At 45.1% G+C, this 20,811-nt stretch overlaps 3 protein-coding genes across 3 annotated transcripts in view; all 3 read left to right on the forward strand.

The window, feature by feature from the left end:
• The window catches only part of LOC123505706, a 16,230-nt gene extending 11,681 nt beyond the window's left edge, over positions 1–4,549 (forward strand). The window contains exons 3-4 of the mRNA XM_045257360.1: positions 2,193–2,299; positions 3,779–4,549. Of these exons, the coding sequence (XP_045113295.1) occupies positions 2,193–2,299; positions 3,779–4,096 (425 nt within the window). The 3' untranslated portion in view covers positions 4,097–4,549. The remainder of the gene's footprint in view (positions 1–2,192; positions 2,300–3,778) is intronic.
• On the forward strand, positions 4,190–5,383 carry LOC123506935 (protein DR_1172-like). Its single transcript, XM_045259360.1, has 4 exons — positions 4,190–4,239; positions 4,271–4,281; positions 4,319–5,316; positions 5,351–5,383. The coding sequence occupies exons 1-4, from the start codon at positions 4,190–4,192 to the stop codon at positions 5,381–5,383; spliced, it is 1,092 nt and encodes a 363-aa protein (XP_045115295.1).
• A 6-nt stretch (positions 5,384–5,389) lies between these two features.
• LOC123506940 (serine-aspartate repeat-containing protein I-like) overlaps positions 5,390–20,811 on the forward strand; it is a 29,633-nt gene continuing 14,211 nt past the window's right edge. The window contains exons 1-2 of the mRNA XM_045259372.1: positions 5,390–8,847; positions 13,830–13,892. Coding sequence (XP_045115307.1) covers positions 5,521–8,847; positions 13,830–13,892 — 3,390 coding nt within the window. The 5' untranslated portion in view covers positions 5,390–5,520. The remainder of the gene's footprint in view (positions 8,848–13,829; positions 13,893–20,811) is intronic.

Consider the following 20,811-nt stretch of genomic DNA (forward strand, 5'->3'; position numbering starts at 1 on the left):
ACTGAAGGGGTTAAAATAGTGAAGACTGTGGCCATTAATCTTGTGACCTCCATAGACCCTTGCTAATGTCAATAAAATGGTCTAATGGTACACAAAACTCAAGGTAAAAATGTGTCCCAGTACTGAAGGGGTTAAAATAGTGAAGACTGTGGCCATTAATCTTGTGACCTCCATAGACCCTTGCTAATGTCAATAAAATGGTCTAATGGTACACAAAACTCAAGGTAAAAATGTGTCCCAGTACTGAAGGGGTTAAAATAGTGAAGACTGTGGCCATTAATCTTGTGACCTCCATAGACCCTTGCTAATGTCAATAAAATGGTCTAATGGTACACAAAACTCAAGGTAAAAATGTCTCCCAGTACTGAAGGGGTTAAAATAGTGAAGACTGTGGCCATTAATCTTGTGACCTCCATAGACCCTTGCTAATGTCAATAAAATGGTCTAATGGTACACAAAACTCAAGGTAAAAATGTCTCCCAGTACTGAAGGGGTTAAAATAGTGAAGACTGTGGCCATTAATCTTGTGACCTCCATAGACCCTTGCTAATGTCAATAAAATGGTCTAATGGTACACAAAACTCAAGGTAAAAATGTCTCCCAGTACTGAAGGAGTGAATATAACAATTATTTACCAGAACGTAGTGTGTTTGAAGTTGATCTAATATTTTGATGTATTTTAGTTTTATTTTAGTTCTCGTCTTCAATAAACTGCAGGAAAACGTCAAATATTTAAGTACTTTTGTGATTACGCGTTCAGTGTGTGTGTGTGTGTGTGTGTTTATGCAAGAGAAAACCAAGGAAGGGCAACAAATGATTAAAAAAAAAAAATTCCCGCTTAAAATCCCAGTTCTCTTTAAAATATATATAGATTTAGCCAAAATTTAGGGACAAATGTGTGGACACCTTCCTCTTAAGTGAAGTGAAGTGGTAGGAAGGTGGAAACACAGAAGCAAGCAGGGAGTTCCAGAGTGTGCCAGAGAAAGGTGTGAAGGATTAAGAGTACTGGTGAACTCTTGTATTAGAGAGTTGAACAGAATAGGGGTGAGAGGAAGAAAGTGTGTGTGTGTGTGTGTGTGTGTGTGTGTGTGTGTGTGTGTGTGTGTGTGTGTGTGTGTGTGTGTGTGTGTTTAGCTAGTTGTAGTTTCTTGTGCTTCTGATGTCATATTCTTCTCTCAGGATCAGTTTCTCATTATCCACTTGGTCCATTCCGTTGATCAATTTATAAACTTGTGTGTGTGTGTGTGTGTGTGTGTGTGTGTGTGTGTGTGTGTGTGTGTGTGTGTGTGTGTGTGCTCTGGGAAGGCTAAGGTTGACACACTGCTATGATGAGGCAAACATTTATCATATTCTTGCCTCACCCGCCAGCCAATATCTATTCTTGGCCACGTGACTGTCCCTCTCTCTCTCTCTCTCTCTCTCTCCACGACTGTTTTCCAAGGCCACAGAGATGACTAACCTGGTTCCCAAGAGCGTTTCTCCTGTTAATAATGGTTAAATCTTGTTAATTTGCTCCTGTAACTATAAAAACACCCGTGATAACCTTTATTGCTTCAACTAGAGCCTTTTAAGAGCGTGTTTCTGCTGTTATTAATGTAGAAATCTTGTTAATCTGTCACTAGAAAGACCCTTGGAAACCCTTACCACTTCAATTAGAGCCTTTTAAGATTATTACTGCTGTTAATATGCTGTTAATGTAGAAATATTGTTAATCTGTCACCAGAATCCCAAAACCACCCTTGAAAATTCCTGTCACTTGAAGTAGAGCCATTAAAAAGAGTGTTATTGCTGTTGATAATGTAGAAATATTGTTAATCTGTTACTGGAACCCTAAAACACACTTGGAAACTCCTGTCACTTGAACTAGAGCCTTTGGAAGTAGTAGAGGTTGCGGGCAGATGTGTTACAAAATAAGATGAGGAGCAGAGGCGCCCAGCTGGCTGTTGTCACGGCCTTAGCTGACAAGTGACTGGTTGTGTCTCCCTCTTAGCCACGCTGCCTCTTATCTCCGTGGAAATTCTCGCTTTCCATACACACCGTAGTAGTAGTAGTAGTAGTAGTAGTAGTAGTAGTAGTAGTAGTAGTAGAAACAAGAGAATTTAACCTAATCTAACCTCACCTAACCAAACACACACACACACACACACACACGTCTTCCTCTCCAGCATTTTAAACGTGCTTAACCCTTGCAGATGCCGTGCCTTACGTGCAGCCTGGGGGGAGGAGGAGGCGTACGTCGGGCCCGAAGCAGGAGCAGCAGGGTGGCAGGGGCAGAGGCAGGGCAGCTGGCGCCACACGGGTCTGTTCACTGCTCTCCATATTGTCTTTACCTATCTTTGTTTTTTCACTGCCCATTGACTGTGTGTGAGAGAGAGAGAGAGAGAGAGAGAGAGAGAGAGAGGGAGAGAGGGTATTGTCTCTATCTCTGTCTCTTTCTCTCTGTCTGTCTTATTTTCTGTTATTTTGTGTCTGTCTGTCTCTTTCTCATTCTTCATTTGTCTGTCTCTGTCTCTATCTATCTTCCTGTTTGTTTTCTATGCGTTTCTTTCTGTTTATCTCTCTGTCTGTCTCTCTCATGTTTTTTTCCAGTCTCTCTCTCTCTCTCTCTCTCTCTCTCTCTCTCTCTCTCTCACGCCACAGTCACGGGCAGTTTAGACTCTAGACAGTGCTCAGTTCATACTAGATAAGAAAAACAACTCTGGCATTGTTTCTTCAGAGTGCCCTAGATACTTTTGACTGTTTTCCTCTCACAGACTCGCTCTAGGCACCTTTATTTACCTCAGGACAGTCGTGCCTCAGGGAAGAAGCTTGCCCCCTCGGAACCACCCAGCCTCACACAAAGCTCACCCCTGGAACTTAAAATTACATAACTTTGCGATCTGGTAAAGAAGAGAATAGGTTGAATTTAGCAATGCCTCGTTCTCACACCGTGTTTTTTTTATGGTTTTAGTGGTAGATGAACGAGATTTTCATACTAGTAACAGGAGGAAATGTTTTAAGAATCCAGTTAGTCATCTTTGTGGTCTTGAAAATCAGTTATGGTGAGAGAATAGTGTTTTTAATTACTGCGCTAAGACATTGTAACGGCCATAAGCAGTCTCCACGTCAAGGCAAGGCTGGGGAAGCTGAAATAAATCACTGATGGTAAAAGGTGATGGTCATTTTTCACGTCAGAGCAAAGGTGAAGCTAAATGGATCAGTGATGTTAAAATGTAATGGCCTTTTTAGTGTCCACGTGAAGGCAAAGCTGGGGAAGCTAAAATAAATCACTGATGTTAGAGAGATGGCCATTTTTACAATCTACAGGTGAAGGCAAGGTTGAGGGGACTAAATGAGTCAATGGTGTTAAAATATGATGGCCATTCTTAGTTTTCACGTCAAGGCAAGGTCGGGGAGGCTGACTGAATCACTAATGTTAAAATGTGATGGTGATTTTGTCCAGTGAGCAAGTGAAGGTGAGGCGGTTGGTTCCGTGAGGGCAGTGCTGACTAACCGGAGCATGGATACAACTCACTACTAGCAGGAGTTCAGTAAAGCTTGGCAGTAGCTTGTAGATCTAGCGGTTATGAAATCTTACCCAGCATTTTAACATTATAATTTGCTTTAGCTTAGATGAACTTAGTTTAAACTTAACCTTCCACGCATCGAGGCAAGCTGAACGGAGATCTTAGGGAAATTTAAGCTGATTTTGTGTCACACGACCAGTAACACCGGTACAGTAGGGAGCAATGGTACAGTACCGGTGAGGGAGGCGCTGATTGCATGGGCGTTACTGTAGGTGGCGGCAGGCGGCCCGGACAGGAAGGACGGGGGGAAGAGCCACATTCTGGTGCGCGCCTCGTCCCTGGAGCGCGAGGGGCGAGAGGGGCGAGAGGGGCGAGTGCCGCGCCGCCAGGACAAGATGAAGAAGACTGTGTCTCTTGACCGCCGCCCCTTCCCAGGGGCCGCCGCCACCAGGCCAGCAGAGGACAGGCCCAGGGAGAAGCTGCCGCCACCCTCCTTCAGGAAGAGGACGAAGAAAGAACCCAAGGCTAAAAAAACCGAGGGACAAGGCGTCACTGGTGCAGCTGTGGCGGCGCAGCTGTGGCAGGGGTGACAGCCGCTGCAGCAGGAGTGGCAGCTGCAGTGACGGCTAACGGGACACAGGAAAATGTGGCCGATGGCATTTTGGAAGAAAAGGCTGACCTGAATGGTGAAGCTGCACAACTGGCTAATGGTGTGGCTGATACAGCTGAAGACGTGACAGCTGATGTGGCTGATGCAGCTGAAGATGTTGCGGATGCACATGGAGATGTGACAGCTGAAGTGGATGATGCAGTTGGAGATGCGACAGCTGATGTGGCTGATGCAGCAGAAGATGTTGCTGATGCAGCTGGAGATGTTACAGCTGAAGTGGATGATGCAGTTGGAGATGTGACAGCTGAAGTGGATGATGCAGCTGAAGATGTTGCTGATGCAGCTGGAGATGTGACAGCTGAAGTGGATGATGCAGTTGGAGATGTGACAGCTGAAGTGGATGATGCAGCTGAAGATGTTGCTGATGCAGTTGGAGATGTGACAGCTGAAGTGGATGATGCAGTTGGAGATGTGACAGCTGAAGTGGATGATGCAGCTGAAGATGTTGCTGATGCAGCTGGAGATGTGACAGCTGAAGTGGATGATGCAGTTGGAGATGTGACAGCTGAAGTGGATGATGCAGCTGAAGATGTTGCTGATGCAGCTGGAGATGTGACAGCTGAAGTGAATGATGCAGCTGAAGATGTTGCTGATGCAGCTGGAGATGTGACAGCTGAAGTGGATGATGCAGCTGAAGATGTTGCTGATGCAGCTGGAGATGTGACAGCTGAAGTGGATGATGCAGTTGGAGATGTGACAGCTGATGTGGCTGATGCAGCTGAAGATGTTGCTGATGCAGCTGGAGATGTGACAGCTGAAGTGGATGATGCAGTTGGAGATGTGACAGCTGAAGTGGATGATGCAGTTGGAGATGTGACAGCTGATGTGGCTGATGCAGCTGAAGATGTTGCTGATGCAGCTGGAGATGTGACAGCTGAAGTGGATGATGCAGTTGGAGATGTGACAGCTGATGTGGCTGATGCAGCTGAAGATGTTGCTGATGCAGCTGGAGATGTGATAGCTGAAGTGGATGATGCAGCTGAAGATGTTGCTGATGCAGCTGGAGATGTGACAGCTGAAGTGGATGATGCAGCTGAAGATGTTGCTGATGCAGCTGGAGATGTGACAGCTGAAGTGGATGATGCAGCTGGAGATGTGACAGCTGAAGTGGATGATGCAGCTGAAGATGTTGCTGATGCAGTTGGAGATGTGACAGCTGATGTGGCTGATGCAGCTGAAGATGTTGCTGATGCAGCTGGAGATATGACAGCTGAAGTGGATGATGCAGTTGGAGATGTGACAGCTGAAGTGGATGATGCAGCTGAAGATGTTGCTGATGCAGCTCTAGATGTGACAGCTGAAGTGGATGATGCAGCTGAAGATGTTGCTGATGCAGCTGGAGATATGACAGCTGATGTGGCTGATGCAGCAGAAGATGTTGCTGATGCAGCTGGAGATGTGACAGCTGAAGTGGATGATGCAGCTGAAGATGTTGCTGATGCAGTTGGAGATGTGACAGCTGAAGTGGATGATGCAGTTGGAGATGTGACAGCTGATGTGGCTGATGCAGCTGAAGATGTTGCTGATGCAGCTGGAGATGTGACAGCTGAAGTGGATGATGCAGCTGAAGATGTTGCTGATGCAGCTGGAGATGTGACAGCTGAAGTGGATGATGCAGTTGGAGATGTGACAGCTGATGTGGCTGATGCAGCTGAAGATGTTGCTGATGCAGCTGGAGATGTGACAGCTGATGTGGCTGATGCAGCAGAAGATGTTGCTGATGCAGCTGGAGATGTGACAGCTGAAGTGGATGATGCAGTTGGAGATGCGACAGCTGATGTGGCTGATGCAGCAGAAGATGTTGCTGATGCAGCTGGAGATGTTACAGCTGAAGTGGATGATGCAGCAGAAGATGTTGCTGATGCAGCTGGAGATGTGACAGCTGAAGTGGATGATGCAGCAGAAGATGTTGCTGATGCAGCTGCAGATGTGACAGCTGAAGTGGATGATGCAGTTGGAGATGTGACAGCTGAAGTGGATGATGCAGTTGGAGATGTGACAGCTGATGTGGCTGATGCAGCAGAAGATGTTGCTGATGCAGCTGGAGATGTGACAGCTGATGTGGCTGATGCAACTGGAGATGTTGCTGATGCAGCTGGAGATGTGACAGCTGATGTGGCTGATGCAGCTGGAGATGTGACAGCTGAAGTGGTTGATGCAGCTGGAGATGTTGCTGATGCAGCTGGAGATGTGACAGCTGAAGTGGATGATGCAGCTGGAGATGTGACAGCTGAAGTGGTTGATGCAGCTGGAGATGTTGCTGATGCAGCTGGAGATGTGACAGCTGATGTGGATGATGCAGCTGGAGATGTTGCTGATGCAGCTGGAGATGTGACAGCTGAAGTGGTTGATGCAGCTGGAGATGTTGCTGATGCAGCTGGAGATGTGACAGCTGAAGTGGTTGATGCAGCTGGAGATGTTGCTGATATAGCTGGATATGTGACAGCTGATGTGACTGATGCAGTTGGAGATGTGACAGCTGATGTTGCTGATGCAGCCGGAGATGTGACAGATGATGTGGCTGATGCAGTTGCTGATGCAGCTGGAGATGTAACAGCTGATGTGATAGATGCAGCTGGAGATGTGACAGTTGATGTTGCTGATGCAGCTGCAGATGTGACAGCTGATATGACCGATGCAGCTGGAGATGTGACAGATGATGTGGCTGATGCAGTTGCAGATGCAGCTGAAGATGTAACAGCTGATGTGATAGATGCAGCTGGAGATGTGGCTGATGCAGTTGCTGATGCAGCTGGAGATGTAACAGCTGATGAGATAGATGCAGCTGGAGATGTGACAGCTGATGTTGCTGATGCTGCTGCAGATGTGACAGCTGATATGACCGATGCAGCTGGAGATGTGACAGATGATGTGGCTGATGGAGTTGCAGATGCAGCTGAAGATGTAACAGCTGATGTGATAAATGCAGCTGGAGATGTGACAGCTGACGTTGCTGATGCAGCTGGAGATGTGACAGCTGATGTTGCTGATGCAGCTGGAGATGTGACAGCTGATATGAATGATGCAGCTGGAGATGTGACAGCTGACATGACTGTTGCAGCTGAAGATATCACAGATGTTGCTGATGCAGCTGGAGATGTGACATCTGACGTGACTGATATAGCTAGAGATGTGACAGCTGATGTAACAAATGTAGCTGAAAATTTTGCTGATGCAGCTGGAGATGTGACAGCTGATGTGATTGATGCAGCTGGAGATGTTGCTAATGAAGCTGGAGATATGACAGCTGATATAACTAATGCAGCTGAAGATGTGGTGGCTGACTTGACTGATGCAGCTGGAGTTGTTGCTGATGCAGATGGAGATGTGACAGCTGATTTAACTGATGCAGCTGGAGATGTGGCAGCTGACTTGACTGATGTAGCTGGAGTTGTTGGTGATACAGCTGTAGATGTGACAGCTGATGCTACAAATGCAGCTGGAGATGTTGCTGATGGAGCTGGAGATGTGACAGCTGATGTGATTGATGCAGCTGGAGATTTTGCAGAAGCAACTGAAGATGTGACAATTGATTTTACAAATGCAGCTGGAGATGTGACAGCTGATTTGGCTGATGCAGCTGGAGATGTGGTAACTGACTTAACTGATGGAGCTGAAGACGTTACTGATGCAGCTGGAGATGTGACAGGTGATATTATAAATGCAGCTGGAGACGTGACAGCTGATGTTACAAATGCAGCTGGAGATGTGACAGCTGATTTGACTGATGTAGCTGAAGACGTGGCAGCTGCTGTAAGTGATGCAGCTGGAGATGTGACAGTTGATGTAATTGATGCAGCTGGAGATGTTGCTGATGCAGCTGGAGATATGACAGCTGATGTCGTTGATGCAACTATAGATATGACCGCTGATATGGCCGATGAAGCTGGAGATGTGACAGCTGGTGTGACTGATGCTGCTGAAGAGGTGACAGGTGACTTGGTAGATGCAGCTGGAGATGCAGCTAATGCAGTTGGAGATGTGGCAGCTGATGTGACTGATGCAGCTGGAGATCTGACAACTGGTGTGGCTGATGCAGCTGGAGATTTGGCAGCTGATGTGACGAATGCAGCTGAAGATGTGGCAGAGGAAGTAACAGATGTAGGAGCAGCTGTGACAAATGAGATAAATGCAGCTGGAGACAACTTTGAAAATATTCATGATGCAGCTGGAGATAAGGTTGAAAATATAGTAGATGCAGCTGGAGGTACATTTGAAGATATAACTAATGCAGCTGGAGATATGTCAGATGCAGCTGGAGACAAATTTGCCGATATGACAGATGCAGCTGAAGATAAGTTTGGAGACATGACAGATGCAGCTGGAGACAACCTTGGAGATATGACAGATGCAGCTGGAGATGCGATAGCTAGCACAAGTAATGCAGCTGGAGGTATTGTTGATGATATGAAAGGTACAGCTGGTAACATGTTTGAAGGCATTGAAGACACCGCTGGAGACATGAAAGATGCAGCTGGAAGTATAATTGCCAGTACTAGCCATGCATTTGGAAACATATTTGGAGAAGCGACAGATGCAGCTGGAAATGTGACACCAGGTATAACAGATGCAGCTGCAACAGATTCAGCTGAAGCGGTTCAAGGGATCTCTGCAGCGGTACCTTTGGGCGACACAGCGGACTCTTCAGCAGCTGACAGAAGGCAGGAAGAGGTGCGTGGTAAATGTAGTCAGCCAGTCAGCCAGTCAGTCAGCCAGTTAGTCAGCCAGTCAGTCAGTCAGTCAGCCAGTCAGTCAGCCAGTCAGCCAGTTAGTCAGTCAGTCAGCCAGTCAGTCAGCCAGTCAGTCAGCCAGTCAGTCAGTCAGTCAGTCAGTCAGCCAGTCAGTCAGCCAGTCAGTCAGTCAGTCAGCCAGTCAGTCAGCCAGTTAGTCAGTCAGTCAGTCAGCCAGTCAGCCAGTCAGCCAGTTAGTCAGTCAGTCAGTCAGTCAGCCAGTCAGTCAGCCAGTTAGTCAGTCAGTCAGTCAGCCAGTCAGTCAGTCAGGCAGTCAGTCAGCCAGTCAACCAGTCAGTCAGTCAGCCAGTCAGTCAGCCAGTTAGTCAGTCAGTCAGTCAGTCAGGCAGTCAGTCAGCCAGTCAACCAGTCAGTCAGTCAGCCAGTCAGTCAGCCAGTTAGTCAGTCAGTCAGTCAGTCAGCCAGTCAGTCAGCCAGTTAGTCAGTCAGTCAGTCAGCCAGTCAGTCAGCCAGTTAGTCAGTCAGTCAGTCAGCCAGTCAGCCAGTCAGTCAGTCAGGCAGTCAGTCAGCCAGTCAACCAGTCAGTCAGCCAGTCAGTCAGCCAGTTAGTCAGCCAGTCAGTCAGTCAGCCAGTCAGTCAGCCAGTTAGTCAGCCAGTCAGCCTGTCAGTCAGCCAGTTAGTCAGCCAGTTAGTCAGCCAGTCAGTCAGTCAGCCAGTCAGTCAGCCAGTCAGTCAGCCAGTCAGTCAGCCAGTTAGTCAGCCAGTCAGCCAGTCAGTCAGTCAGTCAGTCAGTCAGTCAGCCAGTCAACCAGTCAGTCAGTCAGTCAGTCAGCCAGTCAGTCAGCCAGTCAGTCAGCCAGTCAGACAGTCAGTCAGGCAGTCAGTCAGCCAGTTAGTCAGCCAGTCAGCCAGTCAGTCAGCCAGTCAGTCAGCCAGTCAGACAGTCAGTCAGGCAGTCAGTCAGCCAGTTAGTCAGTCAGTCAGCCAGTCAGTCAGTCAGTCAGTCAGTCAGTCAGCCAGTTAGTCAGCCAGTTAGTCAGTCAGTCAGCCAGTCAGTCAGCCAGTCAGTCAGCCAGTCAGCCAGTCAGTCAGTCAGCCAGTTAGTCAGCGAGTTAGTCAGTCAGTCAGCCAGTCAGTCAGTCAGTCAGCTAGTCAGTCAGCCAGTTAGTCAGTCAGTCAACCAGTCAGCCAGTCAGTCAGTCAGTTAGTCAGTCAGTTAGTCAGTCAGCCATTCAGTTAGACAGATAGTCAGTTTCAATATTTCAATTAGTCAGTCTATCAATCACTTCCTCTCTTTTTCTATCAGCCAGTCAGTCAGCCAGTCAGCCAGTCAGTCAATCAGTCAGCCATTCAGTTAGTTAGACAGCTAGTCAGTTTCAATATTTCTGTCAATCACTGTCTCCATCCGTCAGTCAGTCAGGCAGGCAGTCAGTCAATCAGTCAGCCTGTTTGTATGTCTATCAATCAGTCATTTAGTTAGCCAGTCTACCCCCTCTCTCTCTCTCTCTCTCTGTCTCTCTCTCTGGTAGTGTTCCCTCCAAACACTAGTAACAAACAAGAAGATTCGTATTCCCTCAGTGACTCGCCCTGCAGGACACACAGGGATCTCCACACGCCGCCTCGACGCTCCACTAAACACTAGGGACCTGTGTGTGTGTGTGTGTGTGTGTGTGTGTGTGTGTGTGTGTGTTTAGAACTAACACCTAGAATCGAAAACTAACATTATGTCTTGCCAAATCAAATATGTTCGTCAGATTTCTAATAGCGATGTTTTTCCTAGTATTTCTTTTTCCTAACTACCAATAACAGTAACAATAACATTAACTAACACGTCACGCTAGACTCTCCAGTGGGCGTTGACTGGAAACACTCACACTATGGGTAGCAATACTGAACACACCCGGGACACGAGAAAACGTCCAACAGTGAAGATTGTTTTGTTTTGTGTGTATGTGTGTGTGCACGGCGATACCCAACCCCGCCATGGCCCCTCACAGCCTTTTCCTCAACGATTGTATTTTGAAACACGTCTGTGTCCCATCTCTACTTCCAAAGGGCTCTACTTGAAGTTACACGTGTTTTTAAAGATGTTTCTCCGCTCCTGGTGATAAATTGACAAGCTTTCTACATTATGAACATGAGAAACAGTCTTTGGAAACATGTAATATGATCTCTGTGGCTTTGGATATTAGTCGTGGTGAGATAGCAGTGTTTCTTAATATGGGTACCTATGTCACGCACTGTGTGTCGCATGCTGTGCAAACTGGCCAACATTCACACGTGGGTTTCAATGCCGTGGCTGGGCTATTTCAAGATCAGGATTTCTCAGGGATGTTTCTTCAATTCCAGTGGTAGACTAACAATGGCTGTGCGTCACCATGAGATAGAGATCATGGGAAGGTAATTGACAACTTTCATGGCCTTTGAAATCAGTTTCGGTTGGGCCAAGAGTCAAGAATCCATTCAAGACAAAACTGGGAGTACCTGCACAGATAGGTTTTTGTATGTGGGAAATTAAGTATAGATTGATTTTTTATTTACGTATTGTCGGATTCACTGTGTTATGTAAAAGGGGCTCTGGCGTAGGGCAACGAAAAATGATGTCAAAAAGGACGAAAACTGCACAAAAAAGACCGACTGAGGTGCCAAATGGGTTATCCAAAGTTTGAGGATAAGTGCTTTGAAACTTATCCATATTAGTGGGAGTTCCATGCGACCAGGAAACCATCACCCATTGGAACCTTGTATTCTGTTCAGTGTGTTCAAAATGATCACAAGAAATAATAAACTCTTTAGATTCGTGGTATTGAAACGATCTCCAAATTTACATTGTGACAGGTTGAAGAAATACAGATTGAGCTTCTCCCATACACAGAGGAGCCTTTCTGTCCATACAAGCTTCTATATGTATGACCTCCCGTCTATTCATACTTCAACGAATGGTTCTGTTCTTTATTTTGACCACAATTTTGTATAGAATGACACTTTTTTGAATGACACTTTTTTTTCTCAAGGGAAATTCTCACAGTCGACACTCGCACCCAGCCAATGTGCGCTGCTGCATGCCACACCATGTCCTACTCCCGCACATTACAGCACCACGGAAACCACCACTCTTTCCACCCACTCCCTCAAAGGACCATATTCTGAAACACTTCCATGCCGCATCTCCACTACTTTCAAAAGGCTCTAGTTGAAGTTACACGTGGTTTTAAGAGTGTTTTGCCTGGTCTAGTGACAGATTAACAAGGTTTCTACATTGTTAACAGGAGAAACACTCTTGAGCTTCCGACCTTATTATCTATGTGGCTTTGGAAAGTAGTCATGAGAGAACAAGGATTTCTGAATATGGGACCAAGATTCACTCAGGGAGCTTATTTGTCATTTCCACCCAAGGCAGCTGTATACAAAGTGAAGATTCCCCCGCGAAATATTACCCCACAAAATAACTTCTGTAATTAATTCCTAAGTGAGACTAATTTATCATGTGGAAGTTATTTTATGGAGTGCTTTTCAAGTGGAATGTTCTGAGGATATTCACCTTGGGGAGTTTTATCACACACGCACCTGAATATCGTCGCCTTCATAAGCAAACTACTTGAGTCATTTATTTCAGTTTATCTGGAAGAGGAACTGAAAGCAAATTCTCCATCTTTTTTCTAGTTTTCATTTAAAAACAAAATATCAAGGTAGATTTTAAATTATTCAAACACTGCATATGAGAATCAAAACTATGGAAAACTGTCTCCATCTTTTTAATTTCATTTCAAAATCCCAAAGAGTTTAGACAATTTTCAGACCACTAAAACGCTCCACATGACAAAGGCAAACGTACAAACAAACACAATGAATGACGGAGAATTGAACCAAGTATAAATCCCAAAATCACCCAAAATGACCCAAGCAGTCTGTAAATGAGGCGATGCTGCGTCACTTCACACGTTCCTTGTCTTGCCACGCATCATGAACCACTGACTACGGATCGACATACTGCAGGTTATACTCTTCCTAGGACACTTACTGATACTCTAGACTTGGCACACCACACAAGGGTAGTAGCTGTCTGGTGTCGACGTAGTGGTGATTAGCTATCTATAGTTTAAAACGTTCTGTGATTTGTACCAGTAGCAGTAACACATGTTCACTGAAGTATTCGTAATAGTAGGAGGATGAACTGCATTGGACAAGTTAGTGGTAGCTTTTGTAGTAGTTGTGGTATAGTGATAGTAGTAAGTAGTTGTAACAAGAGGAATTATCCTTAGATACCAAACACTGAAAGATTTCTCAGTCAAAACACCCAAAGAAATGTAAAAGTTGTCAATAAGAATAAAAGAGCTGAATGACAAAATTGGACAACAGATAATACATAGAAAAATACTCGCTCATTAAGAAAATTATCCAATTCTTAAGACTGCACAAAAACACAGTCACATAACATCTATCTCATTTTCAAGATGAGTTACGATTCAAATTCAACCACAGCTAAAAAAAAAAAAGACACAAAAAAACTAACTAAACTTTAAAACTATCTCAAATTAAATACTTTTCCTACCTTAAAAAAAAAAAAACTGTCTTACTTTTTTTTTCTAAATCCCTCTCTACCAAAAAAATATATACAAGGGTCAAACGTTAGCTAACATCAATCAATCCTTTTCAATTTATCAATTTTCAAACCTAATGCATTTTTCCAAAGATTAGTCCCTACCATACACTGAGCCTTTAGAAAGAGACTTCATCCTTTTAACTTTAGATTTTGAGGTGCAGTCTGTGTGTGTGTGTGTGTGTGTGTGTGTGTGTGTGTGTGTGTGTGTGTGTGTGTGTTTGCTTATCCCACCGCTGCCACCATGTGTGTGCTACCGATATATCAGTGTGTAATGTGTGTGTGTGTGTGTGTGTGTGTGTGTGTGTGTGTGTGTGTGTGTCGCCAGTTCATGACGTGTAATGCCATCCATTCTCTACAGGGGGTTGAGGAGAGCCAGGGGCAGACAGACGACGAGGCTGATGTTGTACAGACGTCTACTACAGTAAGTCATGTTTCCTTCGGTTACTTCATTGATCTTTTTCTCCAAGTATTGTCCGCTGCTCCTGTCTTTACCTGAGCCTAAATCTTGAGTCTCAATCTTGTCACTTGGATTCCGTGTTGCCAAATTTGATTCTGTATTACCGCTAGTCTGCCTCACTCATCAAACTCCATCACGGTTCACTCGTTAAGTGGAGTTGTGAAGTTCAAGGTTCAGCTAATCTCTAATTGGTTGTCAACTGCCTACTTTTTTCTCTTTGTTTCGTCAATAATCAAAATTTTTTTATGCCTGGAATTTTCTACATTATCTGACGAAATGTGTTTTTCTACTAGTAACTTCCGCGTGATGAGATGCAATACAGTGCAATACAATGCAATACAATGGTGTTATGATGCAGTACACTAGCAACTAGACAGCATCACTCCCGCTAGATTCAGCAGACACCATCCAAATCTAGCAGGAAAATCAATGAATTGGCAACACTGCTTCAGTTCAGTCTAGCTCTCTGCTGACAACATGTTTTACTCTCCCTCTGCTGCTGTTAACCCCGCGGCTCAGACGCCCCGGGCAGACTCTTGCGTTTGTTGCTGCCTAGAGTATTGCTGGTCTGGTCCGTGCTCGGCTTGCCAGGCTGCCGTGTGGGCGCCTGGCCGTGTGTCATTGACGCCTCCTCCTCATATGCCGCCACTCACTCTTTCCTCTCATTAATACTACTCATTGCTCTCTGTAGCTCTGCGCTCCGTCTATTTATGGCTGATTTTTTTCTTTTCTTATTTTATTTATTCCTTTAAGAGTAGCTGGTGATCCAATTGCAAGGTAGAAACGTAACAGCCCAGCTCGACTTTCCTCACGGCCGCTGACTCACGGAGCTCTGTGGCGCGACGCTGGCTGGCATTGACCGCGCCCCTGCACCGTGGCACTAGCGGTGCCACCACTGGCTGGCCTGCCATGAAGACTGTTGGCTCAGGGCACCACCACCTCCACACCCTCACCCAAACCTAACCAAACACACGCTACTTTATCAAAACCACCCACACTCCATTACAAATGTTCAAAATACACCACCGGGGAACTGGCCAGCACACCGCGACGAACGCTGCAGTGGCCTGTGGCTGCTGGCCACAGCGCCACAGCGGGTGGATGGTTGACCACAGAACCTTGGTACATTCCTGTCACGCCTATCTTGCCACCACAGTAATGGTGCAGATCATGCACGTGGCGCGCCACAGCAGGTGACTGCTGTGCCGGAGTAACACAGTATCGCTCCCGCGCATCACAGCGTCGTGCCGCATCACAACGCGTGCAGCCTTCAGCAAGACAGCGCTGCGTCAGGCTGGTCACTCAGGGAGCGTGGCGTGGAGTGGCGTGGCGTGGCGTGGGTCTCTGTGTTGTGTTCGTGGCTGTGCAGTGTTCGCTCTTTTTTACTAGCAAAAGCCGCACTGCTGTGAACACTGTGTACTGCTGTGAACACAACAGCAGGACTCACCAGGATGAGTGACCCACGCACCAACCAGGCATCCACACACACACACACACACACACACACACACACACACACACACACACCGTGTAGTGTAATGGTTAGCACGCTCGACTCACAATCGAGAGGGCCGGGTTCGACTCCCGGAAAGCGGCGAGGCAAATGGGCGCGGCTGTTAATGTGTGGGGTGTGTTCACCTAGCAGTAAATAGGTACGGGGTGTAACTGGAGGGGTTGTGGCCTCGCTGTCCCGGTGTGTGGAGTGTGTTGTGGTCTCAGTCCTACCCGAAGATCGGTCTATGAGCTCTGAGCTCGCTCCGTAATGGGGAAGATTGGCTGGGTGACCAGCAGGCGACCGAGGTGAATTACACACACACACACACACACACACACACACACACACACACACACACACACACACACTGAGGCGCGTCACAACAGCCACAACACACAACACATGAAAATAAGCGCAGTGCAGCGCATCACGCCAGCCCGTCGCGCGGCAGAGTTTCTGTGTGTCGGCCCGTGAATGAACTCCGTGTGCTGTGCTGTGCGTGCTTCTGTCTGTCTGTCTGAGTGTCTGTTTGCGGTGAGTGTAGCAGCAAGTCACAAATAGACGGAGTGCAGGTATAGTGTTTTTATCTCTTATCTCTGTGAGGAGGCTTCCCTGCCATGGCGGCCTCCCACCATTGTGACCACCTCGCCCTTGCCGCCCCGCTCAGAAAGCAGGGAGCAGGGAGCAGGGAGCAGGGAGGCTTGTTATCTGTTACCATGCTTGAGGGAAAGAAACAGCCACGTCTTTTGAGTATTCATGTATTCAAAAGACGCTTGATTTTTCTTTGTGAGGTGTAGTTGTTTTGAGAGAAGCAATAATAGTAATGCTTTGTTTGAACTGCTTGACTTGTTAACTAAACGTTCTTTTTACACAGATGCCATGTGTCAATGGGGAAGAAAAGTCGTGGTAACAGAGACACTAGAAAGTATCTCTCTCTCTTTGGAATTATTACCTTCAGTTATGCAATACTTGGCTTCCCTTGCAGCAGTCACTCCCCTCTTGTACTACTGCAGTACCTGTAGCGTAGCGACCCTCTATACTATTGCAGCACCCTTAGTCCTTACCTACTTACTGGATAAATCTACTACAGGTTTTCTGACTTACTGTATAAAAACCATTGCAGCTTTCCTCAGTAACTCCCAACAGCAACTCATGAGACAGGTTCTTCCGTAGCTGCAGTGTCCCTCCCCAGTGTAGCGCAGCGCAGACTAACGCAGTGCAGTATGTAGTGTCACACGTGAAGGCATGCAGCGTGTGACTCCCTCTCCCTGACCCTCTGACTAACTCTGTCCTTTCCGCTGCCGTCTGCCGTGTTGGTGAATGCCGGAAAGTAGTAGGTAATGGTACGCAGCCCACAGCCCACACAGCCCGACCGCGCCCGCCCACCGCCACCTGACACTCGCACAGACACGATTCATAGATGAGATAAACTATTGGCGTTGTTAAGAATGGAACTTTCTTTTCGCTCTTCTAAATTGAGAGATATTGCGTTGTGAACAGTGATATTTTTTCCCTTTTAGAGATGAACTGGAATCCTTGTTATGTGAAAGGCTCTGTCCTGGTACTCACTCTCTTGTCTATCTATTTAAACCTCGTATCCTATTCACTCTCAGCTCGTCAAGTCATTGTGAACACAGCCTCGTTAGTTTTGCTTGATCACTAACACCGATCAAGGGAAATCTAATGAAAGGAACGGAAAAAAAAAAACGAAGGAATGGCCTGCTAAATTCCGAGTTCCCAAAGAAATGTCGCTGCTCTCTCACTAAGACTCTTTTCCAAGGCCACAGAGATGACTGGCCGAGTTCCCAAGAGTGTTTCCCTTGCTAACTAACCTCAAGGGACGGTCAGCTCTACGACTTTCACTCCCTGGGTACAAGAATTCCATCAGAGCATAAGTAGTGAAGTAATCCATTCTCTTTGGTCCGTTGAAGCGGGGTTGCCGAGTGTCAGGAGGTGGTGGTGGTGGTAGTGGTGAGGCATTGATGTTGTGTGTGTTTCCCAGTGGCTGCAGGACGACCACTGACACGACTTAGCATGCTGTGTGTGTGTGTGTGTGTGTGTGTGTGTGTGTGTGTGTCAGAGAGAGAGAGAAAAAAAAAAAGAGAGTGTGAGAGAGAGAGTGAGAGAGAGACCTTCCCGTTTGTACAGTCAAATCCCTAAGTCAAGTATTGAACCAAACTTAACTCTTTCCTCTTTCCTCTAGTGTTTTGTGTTTGCCCTCTTTATATGTCCATTTCCCCCACCCTCTATCTACTGACAGCCTCAAAGACAACACGAACTCCAGTGGCTGTCAGTAAATCAATAGCCTAGAGTTGACCCAGTAACATTATTGAGCTCACAAACCAATCATTCAGCCTTTTATATTTTTTTTAACACAATATGGGCTGTTTCACTGGAATTCTTGGTCAAAAGGAGGTGTTTTTGGGGTACCTCCTATATGAATGCCTTTAGGAACTATTACCCCGAGTGAAAGCCCTTTCTGCACTGTGATCTTGGCTAGAATTCAAACCTGTGAGCTTAGGGAACTTTCTGACCCCAAAGCACAGAAATTAGAATAAGGGTGACTTCAGAAGATCCACAGACTTAATATTGAGGGAAGAGCACTAAACAATAAGGGAAAGTGAAGGAAGAGTGTGTGGCACCTTCACTTCTGGTTGTGACTGTACATACACTGAGAAAACGCTTTCCTTTCTCACCACACTGTCTTCAAAGGCCACAGAGATGACTAGCGGGTTCCCAAGAGTGTTTCCTTTGTTAGTAATGCAGAAATCTTGTTAATCTGTCACTACAACCGTAAAAACACTATTAAAAATGCTCTGGTCTTTCACTATGGCAGTTTTCCAAGGCCACAGAGATGACCAGCCGGGTTTCCAAGAGTGTTTCCCTTGCTAATAATGAAGAAATATTGTTAATCTGTCAATAGAACTTTAAAAACACAATGTTCTCTCACTACAGCTGTTTTCCAAGGCCACAGAGATGACCAACCGGGTTTCCAAGAGTGTTTCCTTTGCTAATAATGAAGAAATATTGTTACTCTGTCTCTGGAACTGTAAAAAAGGACATTATGAACTCGTGTAAAAGTCACCCTGAGCCTGTTTGAAGTTGGTGGTGCAGCGGGAAAGTGTTTCATATTTGTGGTTTTTAAGTGTTGTGACGCCAAACTTGTCATCACCGTCAGCTTTGAGTGTTGTGACTCCCCACAGACCAAACAGGACGTAGGAAACTGCTGGCCTGCCTTTCAGTGTGGCCTTAACAAATAAACTATCTATTTTTTTTCATGTTAATTATTTCATTTTGTTTATTTATTTATTTATTTAATTCATTTATAATCGATGCTTTTCTTTTTGTTTGTGAGATTTCGTTCTGTTTTTTTTATTATTTACGATTTTTTTGTTCAGTGACTTCAGCTACTACTACTACTACTACTACTACTACTATTACTACTACTACTATTAATAATGCTACAACTACCCCTATGCTACAACAACAACAACAACAACAACAACAACAACAGCTACTACAACTACTACTACTACTACTACTACTACTACTACTACTACTACTACTACTACTCGCCCTCCTCGTCGTCCTCCTACCCCTCCTACTACTACTACTATTCTACTACTACTACTACTACTACTACTACTACTACTACTACTACTACTACTACTACTATAATCTTAAAACAATGAAGATTTTTCCTTCCTCACCACCACCACCACCACCACCACCACCACAAACAATAAACAACCACGTGACCTAAATATTGACTGACCTTCTGACTGAACTTCCTCTCCCTAACCCCCCCCTGACTCCCGTTTTCTTTCACCCGTGAGGAGTAACTAAAGAAAATGTAAGGAAAGTTTCGACGTATTAGAAAACGGAGAAATAAATTGATTGTATTTTTTTTTTCTTTTTTTCTTTTTTTTAACTGTTTTTTTCCAGGAATTTTGATAAAGCTCATTTTCTATTCGCTTTTTTTTTTATAATGAATAGAAAACGAAGAAAACAGAAAACGGGAAGCGAGGAAAGAAAATGGACTGTTTAGAATTTTTAGATCAAGTTCAATTTTGTGGAATCTTGTTATGTTTTCCAGTACAATTTTTCACATATTTATTTTTTTCAGATATTAAAAAAATCGAAAGAACGAATAAACTACGAAGGAATATAAGAGAAAACGTAAATGTGGATAGCGAAAACCCTCTTCCTTATAACGAATGGTGTCACTATAACGACTAACTTTAAACTTATTCACTATAAACAATAACCAAATGCTATGTAAACAGTTAACCCCTTCAGTACTGGGACACATTTTTACCTTGAGTTTTGTGTACCATTAGACCATTAGGACATTATCAAGGGTGTATGTAGGTCACAAGATTAATGGCCACAGTCTTCACTATTTTAACCCCTTCAGTACTGGGACACATTTTTACCTTGAGATTTGTGTACCATTAGACCATTAGGACATTATCAAGGGTCTATGGAGGTCACAAGATTAATGGCCACAGTCTTCACTATTTTAACCCCTTCAGTACTGGGACACATTTTTACCTTGAGATTTGTGTACCATTAGACCATTAGGACATTATCAAGGGTCTATGGAGGTCACAAGATTAATGGCCACAGTCTTCACTATTTTAACCCCTTCAGTACTGGGACACATTTTTACCTTGAGATTTGTGTACCATTAGACCATTAGGACATTATCAAGGGTCTATGGAGGTCACAAGATTAATGGCCACAGTCTTCACTATTTTAACCCCCCACATGAGTTTCTGAAGCTGTGGAAAGTCAGCAAATCACCAAATAGTGAGCAGAATGAGTATGGAAATGTGTTTTGGTACTGAATAAGACTCTAATATAAAGAATTATGAAGAAAAAGCTCCCTCGATTCAGTGACTGGTGTGTTCAGGAGTGTGTGGGTCAGTGGAGGCCAAACATTATCAAGCCACTTCATTTTTTTCCATTGTCTTTTGTGTTTCCTCTCAGTAGTTAGTGTTTTGAGCAGTAAGTTTTGCAAAATAGAGAGAGTAAGAGAGAGAGTAGTAGTAGTAGTAGTAGTAGTAGTAGTAGTAGTAGTAGTAGTAGTAGTAGTAGTGGTACCAGTAGTTGTTGTAGAATTATCATAGTAGTAGTAGTAGTAGTAGTAGTAGTATGAAGGACAGACAGAAACACAGATAAAGACAGAGAGAGAGAGAGAGAGAGAGAGAGAGAGAGAGAGAGAGAGAGAGAGAGAGAGAGAGAGAGAGAGAGAGAGAGAGAGAGAGAGAGAGAACAAAACACAATGGAAAGAGACAGAAAACAAAATAAAAATAAAAAATTAGATAAAAAAAAAAAACCAACTTATATGAACTGAGTCCGTACCACAGCGACCAACACACTCCA

The sequence above is a fragment of the Portunus trituberculatus genome, chromosome 2, assembly GCF_017591435.1.
Source record: "Portunus trituberculatus isolate SZX2019 chromosome 2, ASM1759143v1, whole genome shotgun sequence".
Taxonomy (NCBI): domain Eukaryota; kingdom Metazoa; phylum Arthropoda; class Malacostraca; order Decapoda; family Portunidae; genus Portunus; species Portunus trituberculatus.